We start from the raw sequence: 25,340 nt of genomic DNA, 5'->3' as shown, positions 1-25,340 counted from the left end.
TTGAAGCTGAGTCAGAGCCGGTTCAGAGCCGAGTCAGAGCCAGTTCAGAGCCGGTTCAGAGCTGATTCAGAGCCGAGTCAGAGCCGGTTCAGAGCCGGTTCAGAGCCGGTTCAGAGCGTTGCAGATGCATATTCTCACTTGACATTTCACTCCTGGATATTGTTCATCTGTTTATATAAAAACAGTTGTCGGTTGTGTGCAAAAATAAAGATTCTATCAGATATGAACACGAGTTTGGGAGGAGAGTGGAGGATGGAGGGAGTGTGAGGAGGAGGTGGAGGAGGTGGAGGAGGTGTGGGGGCGTCGCAGGCGGAGCAAAGCGTCATGCGTTTGTCAGAGATGGAAAAGCGTTTACTCACTGACGGGGCCGATGTTATTGGGGACACCTGCAAAACAGAACACAAACACAACACTTTAGACACAGGACAACAACAGTGTGAGTCTGTCAGTTTGTGGATGTCGTTTTGCAGAGGTTAGTGGTTCGATTCCCGCTGTTGGGACTGATTATTATTGTCGTGTCATCAGGCAAGACATGTCCACATGCTCCTTGTCGCTGTGGTGAACGGGTGCATTTTTATACAGCGTTTTTCCATTTTTAAGACATTCAAAGTGTTTTACGTCACAAAAACTCTCACACATTCACACACACGATGATCATCTGTTCAAACGGCGGCCCCTCAGGTCTGGAGCTGAATTAAAAACATGATTTCTTGTGTTTGTCTGAAGCTCAGGTCATTTTCATCAGACTAAAGTCCAAACCACGAGTCCAGGAAACAACAGCGCGGAGGAAAAGAACAAAAGTCAAAAGTATCGGGAATCAGATACTAATCGATACCAACACTAGTATCGAAACTAGAGACTCGTTTTTCACAGGTATCGATACTAAAAAAAGAGAGAGAGGGGGACAGAGAAGAAGGGAGAGGAGGAGGGACGTAAGCAAGAGAGAGCAAAGAGAGGAGAGAAAAAGGGAGAGAGAAAAAACAGGAATGATGGAGGGAGAGAAGAAAGAGAGAAGGAAGAGATATACAAGAAAGCAAAAATAAGTAGAGAGAGAGAAAGAGAACACAGATGAATGGAGAGAAGGAGGGAGACAGGAGAAACAGAGAGGGAAGAGATACAAACAAGAGAGGAAAAACAAGAGAGATGGAGAGAAGTGAGAGGAGGAGGGAGTCAGACAAAGCGAGAGTGAGCAAAGAGAGGAGAGAAAAAGGGAGAGAGAAAAAACAGGAATGATGGAGGGAGCGGCTGAAGAGAGAGAAGGAAAAGATACACAGAGAGAAACAATCAGCAGAGAGAGAGAGAAGAAAAGGAGAGAAACAGGAGAAAGAGAGAGAGGAAAGACACATCAGCAAAGATGAGAGGGATGCTAGTGTTAGCCACTTTAGCTCGAGCTGTAAACAGAGAGGATTTCCACATCTAAGATACTTTTTTTTTCCTCAGTCCTTTATGTGAGATCCAGTTCTCCAGTTATTAGTCCATAAAAACTTGAGTCTAATCTGATCTTTATTTATGACACAAAACAACTTTATCGGAGATTAAACTTTAGACCAGACCCAGAGTCACATGACCTGAGTCACATGACCTGAGTCACATGACCTGAGCGTCTCAATCTCTCTGTGAGTCTCTGTAGAGTCTGATACAGAGGGAGGGGCTGTGGAGTGAGGGGTCAGGGGTCAGGGGCTGGGGGAGACATTCGTTTTCCCAGCTCTTACATAAACACATGTGCTAACACTGTTGCTAACAGTTAGCTAAAGCAGCTAAAAGCCTCAGGTCTGGTTCATTTCTGTGTTTCTGTCTCTTTTCGCTCCGTCAGGTCAAACTCCCCGGTCTCTCACTCTGACCGAGCGCTTTATGAACGAGCGGAGTCCAAGCAGATGTCCAGATGCCCCGCCGGGTCGTCCCATTAACTCCACCTCTGCGGCTTCACCTGCTCCACCGCCGTCGTTAAGGCCAAAGCTCATTTGGCTCCATCACATAACGAGCATCAGAGCCGCACGCCGACCACGACGTCTCAAAGGAGCTCGTGATTGGTCAAACATGATACATAGATTTTCCCCACTTTTTTTTTTTTTTTTTTGAGTTTTTCTTGCCAAGAGGGCGGGTCTAAAGACAGGGGGCGCTCTGGAACACGCTTCCATTTGCTCGTTTTCTGTTGATTCATTTGTCTGTCTTAGCAACGCTGTCAATCAAACCTGTTGCTAACGCTAACAGGAGCGACCTCGGGGAAAGAAGGACCTGATTTGTCTGTTATTAATGTTCATATCTTGATTTACAGACACAATAGTGAAATAAAAACCCCAGGATCATGTAGAGGGTTAATACGAACATTTAAGACCAGAATGACTCTGAAGCAGCAGAGACAGAGAGAGGGGACAGGAAGTGCGCCCATGATCACTTCCTGTTTGTAGCGCGGCGTTAGCAGGTTAGCTCTGTCCATTTATATAAACAGTCTGTGTATGAGACCCATGAGTAACAAATAAATTTTAAATCATGACCAATAAACAACAAATTTGCGCAGAGAGTTCATTAAAATTCTGTAAAAAATGTGGATTTATAAACAGGGTCCTGTTGTTTCTGTGTGAAGTCTACGGTTCTGACTGAAGAAAAAATTGAAGTTGCCGTAGCGCTTAACAATCTAAAACAAAATCTGATATCTTTTGAATGTGGAAATAATCCTCAACATTTATTTATTATTATTATTTTTTATTATTATTATTATTATTATTATTATTATTATTATTATTATTATTATTATTTCTTTTTAAAATTTATTTATTTATTTTTTGTCTTATTGTTTTCTTTTTCTTTCTTTTTTAAATGTATTTATTATTATTATTATTATTATTATTATTATTATTATTATTATTATTATTATTATTATATTTTATTTTATTTCTTTTTAAAATTTATTTATTTATTTTTTGTCTTATTGTTTTCTTTTTTTCTTTTAAAAAATGTATTTATTTATTATTATTATTATTATATTTCTTTTTAAAATGTATTTATTTATTTTTTGTCGTATTGTTTTTTTTCTTTCTTTAAAAAATGTATTTATTTATTTATTATTTATTATTATATTTATTATTATTTATTATTTATTTATTATAATTTTAAACCCTCAAAATGTCCCGTACGCCAGGAATCTCCCGTGCGTCACTATGGAAACGCAGCGTGCCTGTCTGAGTCACGCAGACGCTCTGTTGAGTTGGAGTATTCACCTCAGCGAGCGTAAACGCCACAGAGCGCCGCTTTAACCCTGCGCTCGTCTGAAGGGCAGTTACACTGGAGCCAAAGGGAACAGGGTGATGTAACTCTGAGTAAACCGTGTGTGAATACAGAAAAAGACTCAGTGAAATACTCCCGTTAATTATATCGAGGTGAAACGAGGCCAGGATGTTACGGCGACGGGAGACGGCGGCACAGGTCCGATTATTTGGAATATTTTTAATGAAGATGCTCAACGAAAACTCGAATGAAACTAAAACTTAAGAACCAGAGCAAACACCTGAAACAGAACATGTGAGAGAGACGTGTTTAAAGCCGCAATGTGGAGCATTCAATGTGTCCTCATACTTGAAAAGTTACACAGTAAATGCAGACGTGTTCAATCTGTTCAGATGTTTCTCCTGTTTCAGTCGTTTCTTCTCATTGAGCCTCTGGAGTTTTATTTGGACTGATTCATGTTTGAGTTTAATCTTTAATCCACTATTTTCAAGACGCCATTTTGTGACACGCCCCCTGTGACACGCCCCCTGTGACACGCCCACTGTGACACGCCCCCTGTGACACCCCCCCTGTGCCACGCCCTCTCTCGTCTCCTCTCGTTCTCCACTCGTCTCCTCGCGTCTCCACTCATCTCCTCTCATCTCCTCGCGTCTCCTCATTCTCATCTCCTCTCTTGTGACGTACACGCCCACTGTGCCACGCCCACTGTGCCACGCCCACCTGTGCCACGCCCACTGTGACACGCCCACTGAGACACGCCCTCTCTCGTCTCCTCTCGTCTCCACTCGTCTCCACTCGTCTCTTCTCGTCTCCTCTCGTCTCCTCGTTCTCATCTCCTCTCTTGTGACGTACACTCCCACTGTGACACGCCCCCTGTGACACGCCCCCTGTGACACGCCCCCTGTGACGTCCGCTCTTCCTTCTCCAGTTTTATTTTCTTAATCGTTGATACTCGTAGATTCTGCAGCGTCGCGTCGTCATTTTGGTACAAATATAAAAACCGTGCTGCTCTAGTGCGACGTGCATCTGTCCATAGGGGGCGCCGTAGGGGACACGCCTCTTTATTGTGACGACATTTACGGCGACGTCAGCTCCACTGGACACTGCAGTTTTCTTGTTTCTTTAATGAAGTGGTTTTAGATGAATATTGTGATTTAAAACGTGTAAATTAAAACATTCTAAACCGTGGCGTGTGGCAGATGTCTTCGCCGCGCTGTGATTGGACGGCGTCGGCGTGTTTGCCGCTCGCCGCTCTGACCTTCTGTGTGGCGTGCGAATGGGGCGGTTTGCAGTGACATTACCTGCCTTATCTGCTGCATTTTCACCGCGGGCTAAACTTGGTAATTACTTTCCCTGCCACCACCATTTTACAGCGATCCCTCACTGAGCCGGACCCGAGGAGAAAAACTGCAGAAGTGACAGGCGCGGGGAGCTGGTTAGCACAAAGAGGAACGACTCAATATGAACAGAATATAATAAAACACGACATAACTACTGTCTTTTTCCATCAGTAAAATGCAGAATAATGTGGATTTAAACCAAAATGACGGGTTTTAAAAGCTGTTTCCTCCTTAAAAACAGACCTGGAGTGGAGTTTTGTTCATTCACAAAACTCAAAACGCGACGTTCCACCTTGTGATGTCATCAGGTGGTCGTTTTCACGTTAACTCCTCCTTTTACCTTTAGTTCAGTCGAGATAAGAGACAACTCCAGGACTGAAATGATCCAAATGATTCTATAAATGAAGGTGTGTGGAGTTTAAAAACACAGTGGAGCACTTCCTGTATCACCACATGATGACATCACAAGGTGGAACAGAGTGTTTTTTTCAGTTTGAGCGAAGAACTCAGGAAAAAAAAAAAAGGCAGATGGTTCAGTCCCGGTTTATGTCCCAGTTCCAGTCCTGGTTTAGACCTGGTTCACTTCCTGTATCACCACTTGATGACATCACAGGGTGGAACAGAGTGTTTGATAGAGTTTGAGACAAGATCTCGAGCATAAATAGTAAATATACAGGATTTTTTTTGTGCCTAATATGTGACTTTTGTCCCAAACAAATCTGTCTGTTGCTGTTTAGTTAATCTTGCATTAAAGTAGCACCTTGTGATGTCATCAAGTGGTCGTTTTCATGTTAACTCCTCAAGTTTCAACTCCAGGACTGAAATGATCCAAATGATTCTATAAATGAAGGTGTGTGGAGTTTAAAAACACAGTGGAGCACTTCCTGTATCACCACATGATGACATCACAAGGTGGAACAGAGTGTTTTCAGTTTGAGAGAAGAACTCATCTTAAATCTGCAGGTTTGTTTGTGCGTTAAACATGATATAATCCTCTTTTTGCCTCACACACTTCCTGTTGAGTCTCACTGACAGAAACACACACAGACTTGTTTCCACATGGTTCTCATCTGCAGTTGCTTCCTTTTGGTTCTCACTCAACGAAACGCCTTTTAAAACGCGAAGGTAAAAATGATTATAGTTTATTTATTTATGACAAATTTATATTTTTACAAAACTGTGAGGTGAGAGTCTGAGGCACAGGTCGTTTAACAGGGAAGTGTTTTGCTCAAAGGCACAAAAACAGATGAGAGTTTGAATAAAGACAGAAACATTTAGAGACAAAACTGAACTCCTCCTCCTCCCTCTCCCGCTCTTTCTCCTCCTTTCTCCTCTCTCTCCTCTTTCCCTCTCCCTCCTTCTTCTCCTCTTTCCTCTCTCTCTCTCTCTCCTCCTCCCTGTCCCTCTCCTCCTCTCACTCCTCTCTCCTCCCTGTTTCTTCTCCTCTTCCCTATCCTTTTCTCCCTCTCTCCTCCTCCCCACACCTCCTCTCACGTGGATGTAAATAGGAGGTGTCAAGTGCTCTGAGCAGAGTGAGGAAGAGTGCGTTTATGATGAAGAGGAGGCGAGTGGGAGCGCGTCGGAGATGGTGAGGAGGAATAACAGGGAGGAAGAGGAGACGCAAATATTTGAAAGAAAGATTAACATCGCAGCTGCAACGAGAGAGAAGAGTAAACAAACATGTCTCCAGGGACGAGGAGAACGAGGAGGAGGAGAGAAGAGGAGAGGAGGAGAGGAGGAGAGGAGGAGAGAAGAGGGGAGGAAGAGAGGAGGAGGAGGAGAGGAGGAGAGGAAGAGAAGGAGGAGGAGGTGGAGGAGGAGAGAAGAGGAGAGGAGGAGGAGGAGGAGAGAAGAGGAGAGGAAGAGAAGGAGGAGGAGGTGGAGGAGGAGAGAAGAGGAGAGGAGAGGAGAGGAGGAGAGAAAAGGAGAGGAGGAGGAGAGAAGAGGAGAGGAAGAGAAGGAGAGGAGGCGGAGGTGGAGGTGGAGGAGGAGGAGAGGAGGAGAGAAGAGGAGAGGAGAAGGAGGTGGAGGAGGAGAGGAAGAGAAGGAGGAGGAGGGGGAAGAGAGGAGAGGAGGAGGAGGAGGAGGAGAGGAGGAGAGAAGAGGAGAGGAGGAGAGAAGAGGAGAGGAAGAGAAGGAGAGGAGGAGGAAGAGAGGAGCAGGGCAGGAAGAGGAGAGGAGAGAAGAGGAGGAGGACAGGAAGAGGAGAGGAGGAGGGGGAAAGAGAGGAAAGGAGGAGGAGGAGTAGAAGAGAAGAAGAGGAGAAGGGAAGAAGGAGGAGAAGAAAAGAGGAGGAGAGGAGGAGGAGAGAAGGAGTAAAAGAAGAGGAAGAGAAGAGGAGGACAGGAGGAGGAAGAGGAGGAGGAGGAGGAGGACACATAATAATCCTTCATCTCGTTGTTGGTCATGTGACTCTGAGACTTTAATGAAAAATAAATTCAACGTCGTTTTTTATTCAAATATTTCCCAGTGACGTCACAAACAGAACGAAGTGTAAAAATAAAAACATAATAAGTACTGCAGCGAAAATATGTACACACACACACACATAAACACACACACACGTACACCCCCACCAACACACCCCCACTCACACACACACTCACACACACACACTCAGTCTCTCGTGGCGTCTCCGCTCGTCTAAATTCATCTCTAAACAATAAGATAAATATAAAACTCCGGAGTCTGAAGCATAAATGTGTTTGACTAATGAGGAAAAGCAGAAGGAAACACACAACACGGAGCAGTGGTGTTTGTTTGTGGTTGTCACGGTGACGGGGCCCCGTGGTCACATGGGACAGAGCGAGCGGCGTGTTTGTATCAGCGCCGTACGTGACAAATGAGCGGCTCAGGGTGAATTTACAGTGAAAACATCAGTGTGTCCATGAACGGCACACACACAGACTGAAAGTCTAAAGTCTAAAGTCTAAAGTCTGAAGTCTGAAGTCTGAAAGTCTAAAGTCTGAAGTCTGAAGTCTAAAGTCTGAAGTCTGAAGTCTGAAGTCTAAAGTCTGAAGTCTGAAGTCTGAAAGTCTGAAAGTCTGAAAGTCTGAAGTCTGAAGTCTGAAGTCTGAAAGTCTGAAAGTCTGAAGTCTGAAGTCTGAAGTCTGAAGTCTGAAGTCTGAAAGTCTGAAGTCTGAAGTCTGAAGTCTAAAGTCTGAAGTCTGAAGTCTGAAGTCTGAAGTCTAAAGTCTAAAGTCTGAAAGTCTAAAGTCTAAAGTCTGAAGTCTGAAGTCTGAAGTCTAAAGTCTAAAGTCTAAAGTCTAAAGTCTAAAGTCTGAAAGTCTGAAGTCTGAAGTCTGAAGTCTGAAGTCTAAAGTCTAAAGTCTGAAGTCTGAAGTCTGAAGTCTAAAGTCTAAAGTCTAAAGTCTAAAGTCTAAAGTCTGAAGTCTGAAGTCTGAAAGTCTAAAGTCTAAAGTCTAAAGTCTGAGTTTCCTTTAAATTCCTGAATAATCTCGTGATTTGTCTCATTTTTCAGACACAGTTTTGAGACTCGTGTGGAAACAGAACAGAACTTTGTCCACATGTCGAACATTTAAATATAAATATCACCTGATCAATAACATCAATCATCTTTGTAAAGGAGCAGCTGGATCTGAGGTCAGAGGTCAGAGGTCAGAGGACTGAGGTCAGAGGTCAGAGGTCTTCGTTCATGTTCAAAGTGATTAAAAGAGTTTGTTTATGTGCAGGAATTTAACACTGGTTTCAGGTCTTGTCGTTGGAGTCAGGTCGTGTTAGAGTCAGGTCGTGGTTGGAGTCAGGTCGTGTTGGAGTCAGGTCGTGTTGGAGTCAGGTCGTGTTGGAGTCAGGTCGTGTTGGAGTCAGGTCGTGGTTGGAGTCAGGTCGTGGTTGGAGTCAGGTCATTGTTGGAGTGAGGTTGTCGTTGGAGTCAGGTCTCGTTGGAGTCAGGTCGTTGTTGGAGTCAGGTCGTGTTGGAGTCAGGTCGTGTTGGAGTCAAGTCGTGTTGGAGTCAGGTCGTGTTGGAGTCAGGTCGTGTTGGAGTCAGGTCCTGTTGGAGTCAGGTCGTGTTGGAGTCAAGTCGTGTTGGAGTCAGGTCCTGTTGGAGTCAGGTCGTGTTGGAGTCAGGTCATGTTGGAGTCAGGTCTCATTAGAGTCAGGTCGTGTTGGAGTTAGGTCGTGTTGGAGTCAGGTCGTGTTGGAGTCAGGTCGTCGTTGGAGTCAGGTCGTGTTGGAGTCAGGTCGTGTTGGAGTCAGGTCGTGTTGGAGTCAGGTCTCATTAGAGTCAGGTCATGTTGGAGTCAGGTCGTGTTGGAGTCAGGTCTCGTTGGAGTCAGGTCGTGTTGGAGTCAGGTCGTGTTGGAGTCAGGTCGTGTTGGAGTCAGGTCGTGTTGGAGTCAGGTCGTTGTTGGAGTCAGGTCGTGGTTGGAGTCAGGTCGTGGTTGGAGTCAGGTCGTGTTGGAGTCAGGTCATGTTGGAGTCAGGTCTCATTAGAGTCAGGTCGTGTTGGAGTTAGGTCGTGTTGGAGTCAGGTCGTGTTGGAGTCAGGTCGTGTTGGAGTCAGGTCGTGTTGGAGTCAGGTCGTGTTGGAGTCAGGTCATGTTGGAGTCAGGTCGTGTTGGAGTCAGGTCGATACACTTGGTGGTGCTACAGTTTCAGTGACATTTGAATCGTCTCCAGTTTCGTTCTCCAAACACAGAGTCTTTTCTGAAGCTGAACAAAGCTTCATTATTTCACTCCAGAGTTTTATGTAAATCAGACCTTTGGATCAACCGTGTCCCTCCTGTCAATCAAGGTCGAAGAAAAACAGACAAAGTTTGAGCTCGTTACTTTAAAACAAACTTAACTTCAACGTCTAAGCAGGACGCCCAGACTCCCCTCACCCCAGACACTTCCTCAGCTCCGGCGCATAGACTGTTTATAAAAATGCACGTCGCTAACCTGCTCGCCGCCGCGTTCCAAACAGGAAGTGATCATGGGCTGCACTTCCTGCTCCATCGACTCAGACTCTGGTCTTAAATGTTCGTGTTAACCCTCTGCATGATCCTGGGGTTCATTTTTTTTTTTTAGTTATTTTGAGTTAATTCATTTATTTATTTATTTTTGTTTTTATTTTGAATTTTTTTTAGTTTTTTAAGTTATTTTTATTTTTTGTTATTATGAGGTTTTTTTTTTTACTATTTTCTTTCTTTATTTTTTTTTTTACTTATTTTGATGTTGCTGTTTTTTGTTATTTTGAGTTTATTTTCTGCTAACTCACTTTCTGTGTTTCTTTTTTAAGTTATTTTTATTTTTTTTTTAGTTATTTTTATTTTTTGTTCTTTTGAGGTTTTTTTTCTTTATTTTTTAGTTAATTTGATGTTTTATTTTTTGTTGTTTTTTGTTATTTTGAGTTAATTCATTTATTTATTTATTTTAGTTTTTATTTAGAATTTTTTTTAAGTTATTTTTATTTATTTTTTGTTATTTTTATTTTTTGTTATTTTGAGGTTGTTGGTTTTTTTTTACTATTTTCTTTATTTTTTAGTTATTTTGATGTTTTGTTTTTTTTCATTTTTTTTGTTATTTTGAGTTTATTTTCTGCTAATTCACCTTCTGTGTCCCCTCTGTCTCCTCTCCCTCTCTCTGTCTCTGCTGCTTCAGACTCATTCTGGTCTTAAATGTTCGTATTAACCCTCTACATGATCCTGGGGTTTTTATTTCACTATTGTGTCTGTAAATCAAGATCTGAACATTAATAACAGACAAATCAGGTCCTTCTTTCCCCGAGGTCGCTCCTGTTAGCGTTAGCATTAGCGTTAGCGACAGGTTTGATTGACAGCGTTGCTTATTTCTTCTTACATAAACAGTATTTGTCATATTCACTATTATTTCTTTTTCCTTTTCCTGATGTTGCAGTTGAAGACCTGAGTGTGAGACTGAGACTTTAATAACGTTAATAAAACATGAACAAAGACTTAATCATAATGAGCTCATCGTTTATTAAGAATGAATCAGGCTTTAAAACAAACTCAACATGACACGACTTAATCCCACGGGCCGAACGTAACAAAGTGCAGGTTTAAACTTTAGTAGATTTTTGCATGTGATACTTATACTTTTACTTGTGTGATACTTATACTTTTACTTGTGTATTTTTTCGCTGCAGTATCTGTACTTTTACTTAGGGGTCAGGAGGTCAGAGCTCGTCTTCAGTCTGGACACTCTCTATGTTCTTCAGATATAAAAAAAACAAACAAAAAAATGCATTGAATTGATATATTAAAGATGTATTGCGTAACATTTCACCATCATCTCATCCATATTTCCCTAATCCCCTAAATTTCTCCACAGACCTGACGCGTCTCCAGTGAGTTTGTTTTCCTCCAGTAAACCTCATTGTTTCCATGGAGACAGATAAGACAGATTTAAAGCCACAGTGTGAGACATCCTCAGCCAAAGTGAGACCGTCTCCGTGGAGACGAGCCGGAAACTTCCACAGAGCCTAAAATCCGCCGTCAGGACGAGAGCGAACGGCGTCTGTGCAAACGTCTAAAAATATCATCCTCCCCGTCGTCTGCGGAGCCGTTTGGATCCGTGAGATTTGAGAGACTGAAGCGGCTCAGAGGCCACGAGACCTCGACCGCGTCCAAGAACGTGAGACGCCGCCATCGCCATCGCCATCGCCATCGCCATCACTATTCCCACGCCTCCAGAAGAATGAGCTGCCAAACTTAATCCAGAATATGATCTTTGTCCTGATGTCTCCAAGAGGAAGAGGAAGAGCGAGAGTGAGGAGAGGAAGAGGAGTGAGAGTGAGACACAGGAGAGGAAGAGGAGTGAGACAGACGAGAGGAAGAGGAGTGAGACAGACGAGAGGAAGAGGAGTGAGACAGACGAGAGGAAGAGGAGTGAGACAGACGAGAGGAAGAGAAGAGCGAGAGTGAGGAGAGGAAGAGGAGTGAGACAGACGAGAGGAAGAGGAGTGAGACAGACGAGAGGAAGAGAAGAGCGAGAGTGAGGAGAGGAAGAGGAGTGAGACAGACGAGAGGAAGAGGAGTGAGACAGACGAGAGGAAGAGAAGAGCGAGAGTGAGGAGAGGAAGAGGAGTGAGACAGACGAGAGGAAGAGGAGTGAGACAGACGAGAGGAAGAGAAGAGCGAGAGTGAGGAGAGGAAGAGGAGTGAGAGTGAGACACAGGAGAGGAAGAGGAGTGAGACAGACGAGAGGAAGAGGAGTGAGACAGACGAGAGGAAGAGGAGTGAGACAGACGAGAGGAAGAGGAGTGAGACAGACGAGAGGAAGAGGAGTGAGAATGAGACACAGGAGAGGAAGAGGAGTGAGACAGACGAGAGGAAGAGGAGTGAGACAGACGAGAGGAAGAGGAGTGAGACAGACGAGAGGAAGAGGAGTGAGACAGACGAGAGGAAGAGGAGTGAGACAGACGAGAGGAAGAGGAGTGAGACAGACGAGAGGAAGAGGAGTGAGAATGAGACACAGGAGAGGAAGAGGAGTGAGACAGACGAGAGGAAGAGGAGTGAGACAGACGAGAGGAAGAGGAGTGAGACAGACGAGAGGAAGAGGAGTGAGACAGACGAGAGGAAGAGGAGTGAGACAGACGAGAGGAAGAGGAGTGAGACAGACGAGAGGAAGAGGAGTGAGACAGACGAGAGGAAGAGGAGTGAGACAGACGAGAGGAAGAGGAGTGAGACAGACGAGAGGAAGAGGAGTGAGAATGAGACACAGGAGAGGAAGAGGAGTGAGACAGACGAGAGGAAGAGGAGTGAGACAGACGAGAGGAAGAGGAGTGAGACAGACGAGAGGAAGAGGAGTGAGACAGACGAGAGGAAGAGGAGTGAGAATGAGACACAGGAGAGGAAGAGGAGTGAGACAGACGAGAGGAAGAGGAGTGAGACAGACGAGAGGAAGAGGAGTGAGACAGACGAGAGGAAGAGGAGTGAGACAGACGAGAGGAAGAGGAGTGAGAATGAGACACAGGAGAGGAAGAGGAGTGAGACAGACGAGAGGAAGAGGAGTGAGACAGACGAGAGGAAGAGGAGTGAGACAGACGAGAGGAAGAGGAGTGAGACAGACGAGAGGAAGAGGAGTGAGACAGACGAGAGGAAGAGGAGTGAGACACAGGAGAGGAAGAGGAGTGAGACACAGGAGAGGAAGAGGAGTGAGACATAGAAGAGGAAGAGGAGTGAGACACAGGAGAGGAAGAGGAGTGAGACAGACGAGAGGAAGAGGGGTGAGAGTGAGACACAGGAGAGGAAGAGGAGTGAGACAGACAAGAGGAAGAGGAGTGAGACACAGGAGAGGAAGAGGAGTGAGACAGACGAGAGGAAGAGGAGTGAGACAGAGGAAGAGGACGGGCCTCTCTCGCACAAGAGCAGAGTGAGCTGTGACAGTGATACACACTTTTGTCTACTCTCTGTCTCCTAGATCCTATTCCTCGTTCCTTCTTCTACACTTTTTCCTGCTTCCTCTTTCCTAAATCTTTTCCTCGTTTCCTGTCTCCTTCTCCGTTGTTTTCTCTCTGCTCTTTCTCGTGTCTCGTCTGATGGTCACAGTAAAAAAAAATTACATCTTAATTCAATTTTCATCTTTCATAAATTTGTCCCTGTAGAGCCACCGTACACTCCGCCATACGCTCCGCCGCACACCTCGCCGCACGGCCGCCGTACTCTGTGCTGTATGCTCCACCGCTCGCTCCACCGTCACCTCGTTCTTGACGTCCGGGACTTGGATTGTTGAGGGTTTTTGTGTTTTTCTCACAGTTGGACAGAAGTTGTTTTAGTTTTTCGGTTCATTTCTGCCCGACAACTAATAGAACAGATTTTTTTCTTCGTCATCGCAGATTAAAGATAAACTGTGTAACTTTTCTAATGGAGATATCTGCGTAGACCTTCTTCAGTTCAACGATTTGTCCAGTGACAGATTTAACTTCGCCTTTTGCTTTTTCTCATGGAGGGTCCACCACCTCGTTTCCACGGCAATAAATATCTGTCTTGTACTTATTCAGTCACAGGTTTCATTTTAATTTCTGAAAACAAATCTTCTTATTATGAGCGGGCCGTCTCTCCACAGACCTGACTAGTAATTTGGCATCACCTGCTTTTTTTCAGTATGTTTAATGTTCACGTTTTTATACAGCACTTACACACTCACACATTCACACAGACGCTGGGTGAGGGGAGGAAGTGTCTTGCTCAAGGACACAACAACAGCAGCAGCAGAATTATTCATCTGTGAGGCTGGAGTCGCACCGTCAACCTGTGGATCAGTGGACAAAACGCTCTACCAACCGAGCCACCGTCGCTCTCTAGTGCCGTACTCGGGAACAACACGAGAAAAGTTCCACATTGCACCTTTAAATACAGTTTGTAGCTGGTGAATGAGGTTTGGGTTTGAGTCTAAACTGTGGTGTAACGTTGAATCTGATAAAACATTTGATTTGAAGTCGTTGAAGTCGTTGAAGTCGTTGAAGTCGTTAAAGTCGTTAAAGTCGTTGAAGTCGTTAAAGTCGTTAAAGTCGTTGAAGTCGTTGAAGTCGTTGAAGTCGTTGAAGTCGTTGAAGTTGTCGGAGTCGTTGAAGTTGTCGAAGTCGTCCACCTTTAAAACGTCTATTTCTGTCTCATGTTTTTTTTTTTTATTCAGGGGAGAAAACGTCGAGTTCTTCTTCTTATATATTTCCAGAGCGTTATTGCATTATAGATTTTCAGAGCTGCGAGACGAAGCCGAATAACGGCCCTGAGAGTGGACAGATCTCTCTCTCTGCGGGCGGGAGGCGTGTGCGTGTGTGTGTGTGTGTGTGTGTGTGTGTCCCTTTTTTAATAATCTGCTGTCAATCTGGCCCCTCCCCTCACAGACTCATAACGGCGGTCCTGAGGGGAGCGAGTCGGCCACGGAGCGAACCCGAACACAAAACTCACCAAATGCAATAAACAGGTCTGCAGTGGGGAGCCGACTTTGAAGTGACTGGAAAAAGTTTGATGCGTTTGGGAAGATCTGATCTAATCGGAATGATGCTAATCTGGAGAGACTGTTGTCATAGACTGTTTATATAAATGGACAGCGCTAACCCGCCACCGCGACACAAACAGGAAGTGATCACCATCGACTCCAAGTCACTTTTTGTTTTCTCGTCGTTTTGGTCTTAAATGTTTAACCTGCTCTGCATGATCCTGGGGTTATATGAGTTTATTTTTTAAGTTTTGGGGGTTTTATTATTATTTATTTATTTATTTTGTTTTTGTTTTTTTGTTTTTACTATATATTTTTTTTGTTTTGTTTATTTTCTTAATTTTGTTTTTGTTATTTTGTGTTTTTTTTCTCTTCCTTTTTGAGTTGGGTTTTTTTGTCATTTTGAGTAAATTTTTTGTTTTGTTTTTTTTTTAGTTATTTTGACTTTTGTTTTTTCTTTTTAAGTTTATTTTGTTATTTTTTGTTACTTTTAGTTTTTTTTTTTAGTCATTTTGAGTTTTTTTCTTTTTTGAGTTTTTTTTTAAAGTTTTTAAAGTTTTTTTTGTTTTTTTGTTATTTTGAGTTATTTATTTATTTATTTAATCTGTCCTCTCTCTGTCTCTGCTGCTTCAGACTCATTCTGGTCTTAAATGTTCGTATTAACCCTCTACATGATCCTGGGGTTTTTATTTCACTATTGTGTCTGTAAATCAAGATATGAACATTAATAACAGACAAATCAGGTCCTTCTGTCCCCGAGGTCGCTCCTGTTAGCGTTAGCAACAGGTTTGATTGACAGCGATGCTTGTCCACTCGTTGTTCTTGTTGCTCAATGGTTTTCTACTTAAACGCCCTGTTGCTGTATTGAGTTACATTTCTGTCTTTTAATTCTAAAGCATTTCACTGTTTGATAATGGGGAAATGCACGTTAGCATGCTAGTTGTTGTTGAAAAACTCTGCCCTGGTTCTGAAAGTTCTGAAAAGTGCTTATAAAAATGAACCAGTTCTGTTTTTCACATTTTTAAGACACTAAAATCAGGTACAACGCCTCAAATACTCCGTCCATAACATCGAACTATTTCTCTGATCAGTGTGAAATCAGTCGTACGTCCGTCTGGTCGTGTCTCACTTTCATTCACAGGAGCTGAATCGTCCTATTGTATCATCGTACTGTCGTATCATCGTATCATCGTATCGTCGTATCATCGTATCGTCGTACTATCATGCCGTTGTACTGTCGTATCGTTGTACCGTTATATCGTCGTACGGCTCTTTGAAAAGCACTGTACACATTTATTATTATTATTATTATTATTATTATTATTATTATTATTATTATTATTATTATTATTATTATTATTATTAGTAGTAGTAGTAGTAGTAGTAGTAGTAGTAGTAGTAGAATTACTAGCGTAGCATGTGCAGATTTATATCTTTAGCCCACTGGAGGAGCTGGAGGACGTGTCTGGGGTGAGGGAAGTCTGTTTAGACGCTGCCCCCCCGACCCTGGATAAGAGGAAGAAGAAGATGGATCTTTAGTTCATCTTCTGTTACATAACGACAACGAAACATCGAGATGTTTTAACCCGTCTCATCTAAAACTCGGTTCTGACCCATTGGTCCCGTTTGTTCCGTTTGTTTCAGTTTCAGTTGTTTCTGTTGTTTCAGTTGTTTCAGTTTGGGCAGATACAGATGGACAGTTATTCATTGAAATGATTCAGTTTCTTTGAGCGGATTATGAAACTCCACTCGAAACTGCAGACGGGTCAAGAGATTAAATTGATGGAATAATGTCCAGATTAGATCAAATCAATTTCAGTCGTTCAGTGAGTCGTTTGGTGACGTAATAAATCCAGAATGTTTCTCTCAGGATGTTGTTTCATATTGAAGCTTTTGCCGATAACTGGACAAAAAGCTTCAGAGTGAAGACCTTCTGTGTGAAGGAGGAGCTAATGACACTGAAGCTAACACACCTGTTTGAAGCTAACACACCTGTTTGATGCTAACACGCCTGTTTGAAGCTAACACACCTGTTTGTTTACAGTTTCTGTTTTTTGGGTCTAAGTGTGTCATTTTTAGCGTAATCATTCAGGCCCCTAATAGAGCTCTCACACTTGTTAGCATACTGGCTATTAGCATATTGGCTATTAGCATCCTGGCTAGCACTATTGTTTTCCTTGTTTTGCTTTAGATCTGAGGATGTTCTGTTTGTAACTTCATCCTCAGACACAAAACATGACTAATGTTTTTAAACTGACGTCAAAAAGATGTTAAAGCTCCACTATGTAACATTTCTGGTGGGTCTGTTACCTGCTTGTCTCCAAGGAGATGTCATTGTTCCACAGTATGGCTTTACGTTGTGCGGAGTAATGACACATTTTAAACAGTCAATGCACCGAAACACGTCTGTGAGAGGGGGCGCCGCTCCACAGATCTGACCTGGTACGTGACCTTGAGGTGCCACGTGTCTCCATGACATTAAAGCTACACTGTTGAATTCTAGGCAAAGCAACGACATTTCCATGGAGACAAGCAGAAAAGTTACATGATGCAGCTTTAAATAATCCAGAGTCATTTAAGCAGAGTCAAAAATAAATGTTCTGAATCGCTCTGACCCTCGATCGTCTTTTTTCAGCGTGTCGTTCTGGTCAGAGCGTTGGTCTTTTTCGGCGTGTTGGTCAGCGTGTTGGTCTGTGCGTTGGTCAGCGCGTTGGTCTGGTCAGCGCCACTTTCAGCCGCCGGAGCTGGTCCGGTCACTCGCCTTTTCATACAGGTTAAAAAAGCTTGAAATTGAAAATGTGAACTGTTCCAAAAGGGAAAAGGAAACTCAAAGGCACAGAGAGAAAACGCCATGAACACACACACGCACACGAACACACACACACACACACACACGCACGAACATACACACCCCCACAGACACACACACACATACCCACATGCAATAAAGTATTTATTCAGCCACTAATTGTTCAAATTCTCCCTCTTTAAACTGTGAGGCCTGTAATTTTCATCATAGTTTCACTTCAACTATGAGACACAGAATGGAGGGAAAGAATCCAGGAAAATAAGTATTTGTCACACAAACAAGAAAGATTTGTGTCTCTCACAGACCTGTCCCTTCGTCTTTAAGAGGCTCCTCTGTCCTCCACTCGGTCCCTGTATTAATGGCCCCTGTTTGAATCAGTATAAAAGACACAACCTCAAACAGTCAGACTCAAACTCCACTATGGACAAGACCAAAGAGCAAAGGAACCACAAACAAAACTGTAGACACCAGGCCCCGAACACTCAATCTGCAACAGGGAAGAGCTGGAGTCAACAAATCAACTGTGGAGCAAGTATTACAAAATGGAACAAGACCAAGATCTGGGGCTCCACCAAGATCTGACCCCGTGGGGTCAAAATGACACAAGAACAAAGAGCAAAAACCCCAGAACCACACGACCGAGTGAATGACCTGCAGAGGGACCAAAGTAACAAAGGGACCATCAGTAACACACTACACCACCAGGGACTCAAATCCTGCAGTGCCAGACGTGTCCCCTGCTTAAAACAGGACATGTCCAGGCCCGTCTGAAGTTTGATAGAAGCATTTGGATGATCCAGAAGAGGATTGGGACAATGTCACAGGGTCAGATCAAACCAAAATACAACATTTTGGTAAAAAAAAAAAAATCAACTTGTCGTGTTTGGAGGAGAGAGAATGCAGAGCTACATCCAATGAACACCAGACCTACTGTGAATCAGGAGGGTGGAAACATCATGCTTTGAGGCTGTTTTTCTGCAAATGGACCAGGACGACTGATCCGTGTAAATGAAAGAATGAACGGGGCCATGTATCATCTTTTTAAATGCCTGAATAAATACTTTTTTGCCCCACTGTACAGATAGATAGATAGATAGATGGATAGATAGATAGATGGATAGATAGAGCAATAAAGCAATAGATATAGTGAGATAGAGTTCGTTATGTCAGATGTCACTCTCAAATGTTGGCAGTTTCTTTGGGGATGGGCAGATAGAGTGATAGAGTGATAGAATGATAGAGTGATAGAGTGATAGAGTGATAGAGCTGGTTACGTGTTTTCCAGGTGTGTGTGTGACTCACAGATGTTGGCGGTTCCTTTGGGAATCGGCAGGTAGGACCCGGCGCTCCAGGCTCGGCCCTGGTAGTTGCGTTTGCAGCGGCCGCAGTCGGGGCCCGTCGTGTTGTGTTCACACTCACAGCTCAGCTTCTCTTTGTCGTACACGCAGCTGTTGGCGTGGAGGTTACACTTGCACCTGTCACAGAAAGAGGGCGCAAACGAGTCAGAACACACGCTCAACATTTCAGCTGAGAGTCGGGCTCGAGGGCACAACGTCAGGGCAGGAGCCGGAGCCAGAGTCAGGCTCTGAGAGAACACGGCTCCATCATCATCTCTTCGCTCAGAGATTCAGTTTTGTTTCCATCACCTTGTTTTTAATATTTTACTTTGAAAATCTGCGTAAGAGGAAAAGGAAACACCAAATATCGACTTTAGAAAACACGACTCACATAAACGTTTATTCACTGGAAGATTTTTAAACCTGAAAAGAAACAGAAACTAAAACTTGTGCTTTTGGTCTGAGTGTCAAACGATTCCCGGCTCTTGAACTGAACCGATTCTGTTGCAGATTTGTATAAATATTATCATTTTGAGTCTTTTGAGGAGCCGTGTTTCTAGATAAATGCAGCTGATTCTTTCTAAAGTCGTGTTTCTTTTGCTGCTTCTCACAAAATAAAAACAAGGACATCACTTTATTTATAAAACACAACGTTTAAAGACAAAAAACTTCAGATTTTAAATTTCAGCCAAAGGAGAATTTATTTTTACAACAACGAGAATCAGAAGAACCAGAAGAATCAGAAGAATCAGAAGAATCAGAAGATTTGTTTATTTCAATATTATATTAAATCAGATTCAGTCTCATAAAGATAAAAATGTGTTCATTTTCTAACATTTACCTACGACATAAATATTGTTTTTGTTCAGGATCGAACATAAATATTGAGACTTCAGCACCACGGACAGCTCCACACGCCTCTGCTGTTTGATTAGAATAAAGAAAAGAATATTGTTTTTTAATATATTTTTGAAAAAGAAACATGTATAACCAGTATATAGAAATGAAAACAAATTATTTTAGTTTTTAAATTATATATTTTTTTAGTTTCTACTGAATAAATTAACTGAATAAATTCAACATGAAAAACACTTTTGTGGAACATTTGGGGAATTTGTCGTGGAACTGACACAGATTTTACAAAACACCAGGAATATTTATATCATATCTTAGTGTAAAAATAAAAATCATATTAAATTCCTCTGTAAAGTTGATGAATCCTCCACACGGCGCAAATGTACGACCTAAATTACACTAAATGTTAACGTTTAAATGACAAACTCCATGAACTCGACTCGTGGCGTCGACTTATTTTCCATTTGCAGGTGAAACGAGGAGCAGAAACGTGACTTCAGCTTCAGCTTCACTCAGGTCCTGTGAGTTTCACCTTAAACATCTCCAACATTTTAATGGACGTCCAGAAACGATCTCGCCGTCGGCATGGCGATGAGGAAGCCCGGGGGTCCTGTTGCCGGCGGTAACGCTAACCTGCCAATCAACACCGCTCCCGTCGCAAAACGGCCACCGAGGGACGGACGCCGGCCGCCGCCGCCGCTCGGCTCAAAGTAAATGTGGAGCCGAGTCCGATTCATCTGCGGCTCCCGAGGGAATCGTTACGAACTTCAGCTGAGATCAGTCGACATCAGGAGTCACAGACGCCGTTTTATACAAACTCATTTACAGCACCAAGTACGACCACTTCACTACTCTTCATCTCCTCTTCCTCTCCTCTACCTCTCCTCTTCCTCTCCTCTTCCTCTTCCTCTCCTCTTCCTCTGTCTCTCCTCTTCCTCTCTTTCTCCCTCTCTTCTTCCTCTTCTCCTCTCTCCCTCCTCTTCCTCTTCTCTTTCTATTCCTCTTCTGTTTCTATTCTTCCTCTCCTCTTCCTCTTCTCTCTCCGCTCCTTTTCTCCCTCTTTCTCTCCTCTCTCCCTCCTCTTCCTCTTCCTCTCCCTCCTCTTCCTCTCTCTCCCCTCCTCCTCTCTCCCTCCTCTTCCTCTCCCTCCTCTCTCCCTCCTCTTCCTCTCTCCTTCCTCTTCCTCTCTCCCTCCTCTTCCTCTCTTCCTCTTCCTCTCCCTGTTCTCTCCCTCCTCTTCCTCTCTCCCTCCTCTTCCTCTCCCTGTTCTCTCCCTCCTCTTCCTCTCTCCCTCCTCTTCCTCTCTTCCTCTTCCTCTCCCTGTTCTCTCCCTCCTCTTCCTCTCTCCCTCCTCTTCCTCTCCCTGTTCTCTCCCTCCTCTTCCTCTCTCCCTCCTCTTCCTCTCTCCCTCCTCTTCCTCTCCCTCCTCTCTCCCTCCTCTCCCTCTCTCCCTCCTCTTCCTCTCTCCCTCCTCTCCCTCTCTCCCTCCTCTTCCTCTCCCTCCTCTCTCCCTCCTCTTCCTCTCTTCCTCTTCCTCTCCCTGTTCTCTCCCTCCTCTTCCTCTCCCTCTCCCTGTTCTCTCCCTCCTCTTCCTCTCTCCCTCCTCTTCCTCTCTTCCTCTCTTCCTCTCCCTGTTCTCTCCCTCCTCTTCCTCTCTTCCTCTTCCTCTCTTATATTAATATTCTTCACTCTGAGCTGCTGTTGTTTTCTTTTTTCTTCTTTTTTCTCGTTCCCTCGCTCGCGGCGTTATGGAGCCTGTGAACTAAAGGTCCTGATGTGTATTCGTAAAATTACCCAGGAGGCTTTGGGCTCAAATTGCAAAAAAATCTCCAAAGAAAAACAGAAAAAGCCTCTTTCTTGGACGGTAAAGTCGCCCTTGACTCCGGCGGGTGGAGCGAGGTGGATGTTTTCTTTTTGGCTTCACCCGGCGCAGGATAAACAGCAGAGGGAGGTGTTTCCTGTGGAGCCGCGGTCCTGACCTCTTCATAATGGGATTGTGATTGACACCGTGGGGCAGACGGCGTGCGGCGCGTACGGCGGCGTGCGGCGCGTACGGCGGCGCCCCGTCAACAAACAAGCAAACATCAGTGAAGGAACGATTCAACTTTTTCATATTTATATCAGAGTTTTGGGTAAAATGTAAAGGCCAAACTCTACAACGTGAGCCGCGTTTAGAAGAGCTCCAGAGGAAGAAACAACAACAACAAACTCACAACAACTACAACAAACGCACAACAAATACAACAAACTCACACAACTACACTTTATATTTCTTAAGTTCACACATCCTTAAACTGTGTCGGTCTGACTCCTTCGCGCCGACGCCGCTCTGTGTTTTCCAGAATGAGACTCATAGATGAGCTGCAGCTGGTGACGTCTGTGGCTAATGCTAATGCTAATGCTAATGCTAACACACGGAGCAGGTTAAACACAGACACTGAAAACATGCTAATGCTAACAGAAAAGACATCTGTGCTAGTGCTCTGAGCTTCACTTAGCGTTTGGACTGGAAGTGGAACTTATGGACATAACTATGGAGAGAACAGCCCAATAAAACATAATAATAATAATAATAATGATCAAATCTGCCTTTATTTGTCCCACAGGGGGGAAATTCCAGTGTTGCACCGCACAGTTAAAGAACAGAAGGAAAATGGAACATACAATAAAACAAGATAATAGATAAATAGCTTAAAATAATAAAAAAAATAGACTTAAAAATAAACTAAAAATAGACTCTAATGTAACAAAAGAGCTAACACAACATTAGCGCTAACACAACAAGGGAACTAACAGGACAACAGAGCTAACATGGCGACAGTGCTAACATAATAACAGTGCTAACATGAGGACAGCACTAACAGGATGGCAGCGCTAACTTGACAACATTATTAAGATGACTACAGAGCTAACACCACAAGGTCGCTAACACAACAAAAGCACAAACAGAACAAAAGCGCTAACAGGACAACAGCACTAACATGACGACAACGCTAACACAATGACAGCGCTAACATGACAACATTGTTAAGATGACAACAATCTAGCACCACAAGGTCGCTAACACAACAAAATCGCTAACACAACAAAATCGCTAACACAACAAAATCGCTAACACGACAACAGCGCAACATTACACATTTGTTACTTGATTTTCTTTAGAGACTTTTTCTACGTTTATGTTTCGCTCAAAATGGCGTGTTCTTAGTCTGATCCTTCACACAGTGCAGTATCGGACTGGTATCGTATCGGTATCATATCGGTATCGGTATCGTTGAGAACATCAAGTATCAGTATCAGATTAAAACAAATGAATCAGAGCCACACTGTTTGTTTCTTTCTTCGTCTTCGCTCAAATATGGTTTCATTTTGGACAAACCCGACGCGGCTCCTCCATAAACGGCTTGTTTTGCTAATCAAACCGTCGCTAATCACACGAGGCACATTTATAAAACGCCGCCGCTCCAGAGCTGCTCCTTCAAATCGTTCTGTTTTGTTCGTTGCCGCTTCAAAGCTCAAACTATCAGCCGCTAATTAATAGTAATTACCCACAATGCAATCTGGCCGCATCCCCGACGCACAACGCTGCTGATCCCGACAAATGAGACGCACAAACTCAACACGGGCCTTAAGTGGGTTAACGAAGTGAAGCAATTAGACTCAGGCCCAGGTGCTTCAGACGAACAAGGAACAAGACGGGACAGAAACGGGAAAATGTTTCAGCTGAAGGAGATGTGAGCTCAGGGGGGAGACGGGGGAGGACAAGGGGGACCGGGGGAGACAGAGAGAGACAGGGGGGACAAGAGGGACAGGGAAGACAGGGGGAGACAGAGAGAGACAGGGGGGACAAGAGGGACAGGGAAGACAGGGGGAGCTGTGTGCTCAGGGGGGAGACGGGGCAGGACAAGGGGGACAGGAGGGATGAGGGGAGACGGGGAGACAGAGAGAGACAGGGGGGACAAGAGGGACAGGAAAGACAGGGGGAGACAGGGGGAGTTGTGTGCTCAGGGGGGAGACGGGGCAGGACAAGGGGGACAGGAGGGAGACAGAGAGAGACAGGGGGGACAAGAGGGACAGGGAAGACAGGGGGGACAAGAGAGACAGGGAAGACAGGGGGAGACAGGGGGAGCTGTGTGCTCAGGGGGGAGACGGGGCAGGACAAGGGGGACAGGAGGGATGAGGGGAGATGGGGGAGGACAAGGGGGACAGGAGGGATGAGGGGAGACGGGGGAGGACAAGGGGGACAGGAGGGATGAGGGGAGACAGGGGAGACAGAGAGAGACAGGGGGGACAGGGGGAGACGCGGGGAGATGAGGGGGACGGGGTAGAGAGGGGAGAAACAGGGAGATGGGGGGAGATGAGAGAGACGAGGGAGACAGGGAGACTCAGAGGGAGCTGTGTGCTGGACTCCGGGGAGACGGGAAGTCAGGAGAGACGGGAGACAGGGGATGTTAGGGAGACAGGGTGTATGGGGAGGGGGGGGGAGGGGCTGTGTGCTGGGGGGGGGGAGCAGGAGGACAGAGGGAGTCAGGTGAGACACAGGGGGACGTCTCTGTTTCCATGGAGACCAGCAGGTAACACCATCAGACCACAGCACCACCACAAAAACAGGTTTAACGATATATTTAGAGCCATTCCTCTGGACATTCCCCCCCTCGCCGCGGCGCTCCCCCCTCGCCGCGGCGCTCCCCCCTCGCTGTAGCGCTCCCCCCTCGCCGTAGCGCTCCCCCCTCGCCGCGGCGCTCCCCCCTCGCCGTGGCGCTCCCAGCTGCCGTCCAGACCTTCTGCTTACGTGTTAGCTGCTAATTGCCTGGTGCACCTCTCACTCCCCTAAACAGCAGTGCATTATGGGTAAAAAAGGAGTGAGAGCTCAGCACAAGAGACAAACCTCCACCAAAACCTCCACAGTAATTACACCACCCCCAATTCAGACCATGAGTATCACAGCAACGAAAGAGCCAATCAGGAGCGAGGCTGTTGAAGGTCACGCCCCTTCCCGCCCACACCGCTGGTTTATCAGGGAGCGGGCGCTTAGCAACGCTGTCAATCAAACCTGTTGCTAACGCTAACAGGAGCGACCTCGGGGAAAGAAGGACCTGATTTGTCTGTTATTAATGTTCAGATCTTGATTTACAGACACAATAGTGAAATAAAAACCCCAGGATCATGTAGAGGGTTAATACGAACATTTAAGACCAGAATGAGTCTGAAGCAGCAGAGACAGATCACTTCCTGTTTGGAATGTGACGGCGGCGAGCAGGTTAGCTATGTCCATTCATATAAACAGTCTATGGTCTCTTCTCCTCCTCCTCCTGCTCCTCCTCCTCCTCCTCTTCTTCACTGGAGGCTGCACTTATAGAAAATCTCAGGCCAGTCTCAAAATGTCAGTTTGTGCTGCAGGAAAAAAGTGCTGAGCTTCAGAGTTTACAGCATCAGGTTATTAAGTATAGAATAAACCCCCCCCCCCCCCCACACACACACATATACACACACATACACACATTATTTATATATTTTTTTTACATTTACGTGTCCATTTTCTTAAACTGCAGCTGTTTGTTCAGGATCAAATGTAAATATTGAGACTTCAGCACCACGGACAGCTCCACACGCCTCTGCTCTTTGATTAGAATAAACAAAAGAATATTGTTTTTTTAAATATTTTTGAAAAAGAAACATGTACAAACTGTATATAGAAATGAAAACAAATTATTTTAAATTATTTTTAAATTATATATTTTTAAAGTTTCTACTGAATAAACTAAATAAATAAGTTCAACATGAAACACTTTAATTTGTTGTTAATTCTTTACAACTGAAAAATGGAACTGACACAGATTTTACAAAACACCAGCAATATTTATATCA

General features: G+C 44.4%; 1 protein-coding gene across 1 annotated transcript in view; it reads right to left on the bottom strand.

Annotated features, from left to right (window-relative positions):
* The window catches only part of ntng1a (netrin g1a), a 154,199-nt gene that overhangs the window by 33,833 nt on the left and 95,026 nt on the right, over positions 1-25,340 (bottom strand). The window contains exons 3-4 of the mRNA XM_033985864.2: positions 18,583-18,755; positions 360-386 (exon numbers count right to left, since the gene is read on the bottom strand). Coding sequence (XP_033841755.2) covers positions 360-386; positions 18,583-18,755 — 200 coding nt within the window. The remainder of the gene's footprint in view (positions 1-359; positions 387-18,582; positions 18,756-25,340) is intronic.

Source organism: Periophthalmus magnuspinnatus, chromosome 20 (genome assembly GCF_009829125.3).
Source record: "Periophthalmus magnuspinnatus isolate fPerMag1 chromosome 20, fPerMag1.2.pri, whole genome shotgun sequence".
NCBI lineage: Eukaryota > Metazoa > Chordata > Actinopteri > Gobiiformes > Gobiidae > Periophthalmus > Periophthalmus magnuspinnatus.
The sequence above is the reverse complement of the archived record's forward strand: the minus strand, read 5'-3'. Positions and strand labels throughout refer to the sequence as shown.